The sequence below is a fragment of the Penaeus vannamei genome, chromosome 4 (assembly GCF_042767895.1).
Source record: "Penaeus vannamei isolate JL-2024 chromosome 4, ASM4276789v1, whole genome shotgun sequence".
In the NCBI taxonomy this organism is placed as follows: domain Eukaryota; kingdom Metazoa; phylum Arthropoda; class Malacostraca; order Decapoda; family Penaeidae; genus Penaeus; species Penaeus vannamei.
In genome coordinates, this window is record NC_091552.1 from 39,876,547 (window position 1) to 39,884,046 (window position 7,500).

At 33.4% G+C, this 7,500-nt stretch overlaps 3 protein-coding genes across 5 annotated transcripts in view; 2 read left to right on the forward strand and 1 right to left on the reverse strand.

Moving 5' to 3' along the window:
* LOC113809030 (uncharacterized) overlaps positions 1–2,866 on the forward strand; it is a 15,937-nt gene extending 13,071 nt beyond the window's left edge. The window contains exon 2 of one of the 3 annotated variants that reach the window (XM_070121052.1): positions 649–2,061. Coding sequence is in view for 1 of the 3 variants with exons in the window: in XM_027360517.2 (XP_027216318.1) it covers positions 649–686 (38 nt within the window). In the remaining 2 variants the exon portion in view is untranslated. Of the gene's footprint in view, positions 1–648 lie in introns of all 3 variants that reach the window. The other 2 variants (XM_027360517.2, XM_027360518.2) reach the window with 2 other exon arrangements.
* LOC113809028 (protein tipE) lies at positions 2,058–3,371 on the forward strand. The gene is made up of 3 exons (XM_070121433.1): positions 2,058–2,866; positions 2,986–2,999; positions 3,340–3,371. The coding sequence occupies exons 1-3, from the start codon at positions 2,058–2,060 to the stop codon at positions 3,369–3,371; spliced, it is 855 nt and encodes a 284-aa protein (XP_069977534.1).
* Positions 3,372–5,950: 2,579 nt separating this feature from the next.
* The window catches only part of Mat89Ba (nucleolar protein 6 Mat89Ba), an 18,129-nt gene continuing 16,579 nt past the window's right edge, over positions 5,951–7,500 (reverse strand). The window contains exons 20-22 of the mRNA XM_070121053.1: positions 7,417–7,500; positions 7,048–7,149; positions 5,951–6,682 (exon numbers count right to left, since the gene is read on the reverse strand). The exon at positions 7,417–7,500 is cut by the window's right edge and continues 117 nt beyond it. Of these exons, the coding sequence (XP_069977154.1) occupies positions 6,548–6,682; positions 7,048–7,149; positions 7,417–7,500 (321 nt within the window). The 3' untranslated portion in view covers positions 5,951–6,547. The remainder of the gene's footprint in view (positions 6,683–7,047; positions 7,150–7,416) is intronic.

Sequence of the window (7,500 nt, forward strand, 5' to 3'; positions counted from 1 at the left end):
ATTATATATACATTAAAATGTGAATAGTGTTTTAGGAATCTTTCAAAATCAAAAACGGTCTCGCATCTTCTCTCGATAAACATATGTTCTTTTTTACTTTGAAATGGCTGTTTTTAACAGTCATTGTGTTAACTTCGAATGGATGGATACCTTTAGAAAATAGTTTAAAGCAGTTTCTAATATGTTGTAGTAATGTATATATTTAGCCTTTCCTTGTAGTTACTTGACAGCCTGATGTAGCTTCGTCAATTTCCGTAAAGTCTTGTTCGTCTCGGGTAGTGCTATGCTGTATACTGTATATCATTAGCCTTATAGTAGTTTCATATCAATAAATGTCTTCTGCGAGCTTTATTGTGATATACTTTATGTTTAATGCATATATTCATGAATCATTTGTATATACAGCTTCAAGATGGACTGGATATATATGAACAAAAAATCAGAAAGGAATTAATAATTGATATAGGAGTCACGATGAAATAGTTGTTCACTTTTCTTTGCAAGGAATTTTACAAATAAACATCAGTGTAAATCATAAAAAGAAAACGTAAACATGAGATAAAAGTATTTAATTCAGTCCTTCATGAAGACTCCCTTCGCTATCAGACCACGTATTAACACAATATCCCCGATTTTCTCTTCCCACAGCAAATAAGGAACCTGTTCAGTTCGACGAACTATTGTGACGGTGCACGCGATCCAGCGACTACACCCTCATTCCAAACCAGTGAATCGTCGACAACACCCTTATCCTTATCTAGGGATTTGGTGACTCCATTCTCACCGTTAACCAACGATTCGGCAACTGCACCTCTTCTTATTCCTATTTTTTATTTGTCTCTTGCACTGTTTCTTCCTTTTTTTCGGTGATAAACGATTGTATTCTCAGTCGTCACTTCATCAGGTTGACACACCTCACCGTTGACCGACATTCTAATGGCAGTTCTGTTACTCAATACACTCTCATCTTCGGACAAAGCATCTTTCCTCGACCTAAGTACTTTACTTTGAGCTTCTGTCAGCAATTCTGAGCAACTCCTTCAGGATTGTTGTGCGTCTTTCCCATGTCAGAAGTAAGATCTCCTTTACTTCTCGCTGACGACTCCATCTGAATTTCCCAACACTCATTCTCGAGAATATACTGAAGAGGGACGAGGGACTTCGACACTAAGCTGTTTCCACAACCCAGACACCACAATAAACGAAGACAGCTCAGAGGATTAATTTTGATCTTGTTTTTAGCTGTTGTTTTCATTATCGAATAAAGACAGACGTCCAATTCTGTATCTTCTGTGAGCCGGAAAGTATAGTGATTTTCACCATCTAAAGGAAGAAGACCTATGGTGTATAGAAGCACGCTTTGATAATTCAGACTTCTTATAATCAAGAAAACACGTGACTACAAAATCGGCGTGCTTGATACGCATATTTCATTTGTAGAATATATATCGAATAGAATTTGCTGTGAGTAGTGAAGTTACAGACTTGCTAAGTCAAGAATTCCAGTCTCATTCATACTCCTTGCTAATGAGAAGTGACTCTGATTTCTCCCCTTCATTTGCAAACGGAAGTAACTCATACACTCACTTGTGTAAGAGTCTTTTCTTGTAAATATATAAACTTAAAGTGCCTGGTTATATAGTTTATGTATAAAGCCCTAGTTAAAAAAAGTATAATACTCAAAGTTTAGTGTATAAGCACATGGTGTGATTTACTTGCAACTTTGGATTTTTTAATATTTATCATTATTGTGCGTGGACCTCTGGTAAACAATCTCGTCCTTCCCTTCAGGTCCAGCTTTACAAGAACCAAATTGTAAAATTGTATTTGTTTTCCTTTGCAATTCAGTGATATTGATTAATTAGCTACCAAGTCTCCCTCCCTCCAACCAAGGCCAAGGAAAGCCAACCAACCATCAAACACCTAAAACCCTTAAACTCCCTTGGCCATCACTAACACTACTTGCCTTCCTTCCTTGACTTTACCGTCCGCCTGCCGCCGCCACATTTAACTGTGTCCACTCTTGTAGTATTCTTCTGTGTCTCTAACTAAGCATCATGGAAGGGGAGGAAAAACCAGAAGAATCCTTTGCCGTTAAGCTGAAGTATTACACGACCCTGACCATGGGAACAACGGCATGTCTATCATCCTTCATCTTCATGTTCTTGATTCCATGGATACTGGATCCATCTATATCCACTCTCATGGCTAACTTCGACCCAGAGCAGGTGTTGTGCAGGACAGTCAGAACAGATCATTTGGTGAGCATGAAGAACTGTTCCTGGTCATCGTGTAAGCACGGGTGCACCACGGACCAATACGAATGCGACCAGATCTATGTGGACTACATGCATGTTCCCTATAGCGAGTATGACGAGGAGAGCTTCGAGATGGACGAAGACCTCTGGGTTGGACGTGGTGTTCCCCTTTTCATCAACATCAAGGCTTGCGGATACCCACCTCAAACCAACTGCTCCACTTTCGCTGACAAACACGGTCCCGAAGGCTCTGTCTTCGCCTGCTATTACTCACGAGCTGACCCTAACTTAGTCATGACCGAATATTCATGGTGGAAGGAGGTCAACAGCATCATCATGGCCCTCCTGATTCCAAATGTCCTGTGTGGGTTCTCCCTCGGTCTGGTGACCTACTGGTGGTATCCTGGTTGCCAGAAGAGGCGCTGTCAGTACCAGCTCCCACCTGACCAAGAGGACGCATCTTCTAATAATGCTGACGATGAAGATGATGAAGAGGGAGAACAGGATGACGAAGGGGATGGAGCAAAGAAGGGAGATGAAAGTGACATGAAGAACAGACCTCAAGAAGAAGAAAAGGACCGTGATACATCCATCAGCATGCCTGAAGAGTAAGTAAAAATTGGGATTCCTAGCTCGAAACCCTATAAAGCAACGGTGTTGAACCCATGGAAGACCACAATGCTCACCTCGTTTCTTGTTTTTATAATCTGTATTAATTGCCTTTCAGGGTTTTGCTCATACGTGCTTTGTTCTTCCAATAAAATGATACTTGGATTTCTATGTCTACAAAAAGTAATTGCTGACTACTCTAAAAATGGATTTGGATAAGATCATTAATGCATGCATACTTGATCCCCAAGTCCAAATAATGAATTAAGTAAATAAATGACTTTGCAAAAGTGTATATCTCAAGTGTATGTTAAAACACTTCAGTGTCTAGTCATAATGATAATCACTATGATGCAGTTATCAGTGAAAATCCTTTCAATTACACATAAAAGTTTAGATTGTAATAGTCTACCTCTGTTATTTACAATGACTCTTATTATAAGGTTTATTAATGCTCAATCTCATATTACAGGAGAGTGTGACTACTGGATAACGGGGCTGTAGGACAAAGTGGAGGATGAAAATAATGCTGCTGTCAGTCAAAATAAGAAGCAAATAATAAAATCTGGATAGCAAGACCCCGCCATTGCAAAGAAAATGAGAGAAGAAAAAAGAAAGCAATCTCTATACTTGTATTCTTGCTTGCCTATGAAAACTTTCATGCTACACAAATAAATATATATCTAAAAATCTGTAAAAAAAAAACAAAAAAATAATACATATATACACATATTGAGTGTAATCTCATTACTTATCCCTTTTCCCTCATCTTTCTCTGTAAATTAAAAGTGTAAGCCTTGCCAAAAGAACAATTGTAACCCTTACTGTCACCAGTGTTGTTAGATTAAAATACCATCAATACAAGAAAAAAAAAATCTGCCTTCAGCCCCTATTTCTTTTCGGGAATAAAAACAGAAACGTCAACAACAAAAAAAGCAAAAACAACTTACATATCCCATCTCATATATTTAAGCTTTTGACTTAAAATCTTTAAAAGGCTTCTGTACCTCTCCCGGGCAAAGATCACAAGCCCATATAATGATGCTGATTCGAGTTTCACCTGCAAGATACATTGTACATTTTTCTTTCTTCTGTTTTGCTCTGTGTAGCTGCACTTTCAAAGGAAAGATTTTCTTGCACTATGTAATGGTTAAGTGAAAATGGTTAACCAAATGATTATTTCAAAAAATGATAAAAAATGCAAAAAAAAAAAAAAAAAAAGTTAAAAATATATCTTCTCAGTAAGTGGAAAGCCATCTCGGTTTACTCTAATGCTATGATAAAAATACTACTTGCCGAGGTCACTGAGAACTAGTTGTAGTCCTTTCATTCAATTTTGTAGCTAATAAGTCATGCAAATTTACAGCTGATCTTTTTATAATAGTGAATAATTTGCTTTTAACCTTTACAATTGCAGATAGCCACTTGCCATTCTATATATTTTTTAGTATAGAAGTTTTCAACTTATCTGATCTTCTAAACTGAGAGAAGGGAAATATGTTACATCAATAAATTACTTTAGTTTACTGTGACTTAAGTTTCTAAAAATAACATTAACTCAAGATAGCTTTCTGAATCAATTATGCTTTAGATATTCTTACTTTGAATTTATGTCATTCATCAAACAACAAAGATGCATTTGATCATCACTTTGTTATTATTATTAAGAATAACGATTTCATGTTTCTAAAAGAAAGTTACTGACCCTGTGTCAAGGAAATATTGTTATTTGTTCAAAATACCAATTTTAAATAATGCAGTTCAACTATGACTCTGTGATCATTAGAATGTCAGTTGTAAGTTATGTGAAAGCACATCATATCCCATACTAAAGCACAAAAATGCTTTTGCTTATAATATCAAAGTGTATCATAGATAATATGGTTATAGATTGTTATAAAAAAAAGATTATTTATCTTTTTTAATTTTCTTCTCTTACTTTTTATCATGGTATTCAGTCAGAGAGGAAGTCATGATTAAAATACCAAAACCACTTACTGCTGTGTGTTCCAATTTTTTAAAAGTTGTGTGAAGCAAATACAATGAGGACCTGTCATTTTCTTTCCCAGGATCTAAGAACAAAAATATTAAAACAGTATTTAAAACTTTGAGGGCCTTTGTGCACAATTTATCTGTCAATTGTACGTCCTGTGTCCATTTGTCAAACTTTTAAGGGAAAGAAGGGAGCTCTACAGTAGTAGACTATTACAAATTATATTAGCAGATATTGTAGAATTCATAGTACACATTTGTTACACTGAAGAGCCTTCTTCTTAACCTTTTGGTTGTAAATATACATCTATTTTTTTCATGCTTATTTTAGCCCTGCATGTGTGATGACAGTGCTACAATACTCGAATACTGTTAACAAGTATTATATTGATAGAAACCTATTAGCTACCTTTAGATGACACAGCATTTACCAACCTGGTGCTATTATTTCACTGAATTAGCTTCTGTCATTGTTGATTTGTTTGTCAAATTTACCTCTCTTAGGTAATACTTGCATAGTTTACAGTACCATGATGTTCCTTACCTTACAGAGATGCAGTAAAACATTTATTATAAATCATTTAGACTAAGAAAACGCACCTCATATTGGTCAGAATTCCCACACAAAATAATACCATTTTTCTGTCATCAAACAACTTCCCACCAGGATCCTTGTTGCCTCTTTTGCAACATTATCCTCTGTAATATCTTGCATATGCATTACAAATATAACTGCACAATATTTGTGCTTGTTGATGCTTAAATTTCTACACAAAGTTTGCAATAAAGATTGCTCAACAATTTTGTATCCTTATTCCTACTAGAATTCTTTTCATTACAATCTAAAATACAAAACTGGAGAAAAAACACAGTGGATGGAAAAAATAAGATACATAGTACATGATTAGGCTATGTTTACTCCTTATTAACTGTAAATAAGGAAAAACATAAATATTACCACTTTTAATGATTATGCAGGTTATATATTCATAAACACTGCACAATGACAGACAATGCAAATATATAAATATATATATATATATATATATATATATATATATATATAGAAAAGATGCAAATTAAATTTCAAAACCATTTATCATGTTTTATTGTAACAATTTTTATGCCTTTTTGTATATACTTACAAAAGTCTATGAACATTTTGCAAAATACCAAAAAATAAAAGAAACAAATAAAAAGAATAATATTTGGTATCTCATAACTGTCATGGTATACAATAAATTCAACCAAATAACAATGTCAATACCACAAGCCAAAAATAATAATAGAAAAATTATCATATTACATTTGCATCGTTGAACTCTGAACAAAATAAATACAACAATAATCATAATCATAATAATAATAATAACAACAACAATAACAAATATACTAATAACAACAACAATGATAATAATGATAATAATGACAATGATGAAAATAATAATAATAATAATATTAATAGTATTGACAATGATGAGAATAATAATAAAAATATTAATAATAATAATAATGATAATAATAATAATAATAATAATAATAATAATAATAATAATAATGAGAATAATTATAATAACAATAATAATAATAATAATAATAATAATAATAATAATAATAATAATAATAATAATAATGGTAACTGAATATTTTGACTAATAATAAATATATGATAACCTACATATCTGATATTACTGGTTCTTTATGCTAATACTCTCAACAAGCCCTGTTCCAATGACCTGAAAATCTTCAATAATTGCATCTACATTCACGACCTGTTTCACTTCCTTCACACCAACCAGCTTATGACCCATGAGGCTGCCAATCTAGGGAGGAAGAGAGAAAAAAGGAAAATATATAAAAATATGCACTGTGTACATTAATCTGTCTTTCATGTGTGCATGTTCTTATAATAGCCTTGCTAAATATTCCCTATTTTATTCCATTTATGTAAATAGATGTGTGTATATATTGATGTGTGTAAAAAATATTTACCTATTTTCTATCTATCTACAATCTACTAACTGTTATTCTGTTGGTCTTTTGTCAATTGTATATACACATCTTTCAATCAACCTTTTTGCTATATTCTTGTATTCTTGTCATGCAACTAATTATATGCATTTTTTAATTAGTCTATCTAATGTCTTATTACATTCTGTCTTCAGCAACCCAAGCAATGAACCTGTACCTTTAGTTCCTGTGCAGATAATGCTTTAGGATTCCAAACAACCCCAATGACATCACCTCCATGTTCATCATAGAAGAATAGGGCCACATGGCTATAGGCTTCCTGTGGAAAAAAAATACATATATATATATATTACTGAAAACAAAGAAATGTACAAAATCATTCAATAAAAAGCATCAGTAAAAATACCTTTCAACAGAACTTAAAATGAAATACTGAAGTTTACTTGAAATTCCTTCTATTGAGTGTAAGCAAAAAGAAGTTATTACAAAAAAAATTCTACACTAATAACTTACCAAGCTTTATTTCACAACATTAATCCATAGATGACCAAATAAAATAAGCAAAACAATCAGAATTCAAACTTACTTTCAGTTCTTCCAAGTACATGGATGCAGCATCATACATTACAACAGGTGTAATCCCCCTAGTGTCTGTCATTTGATGCAAAGG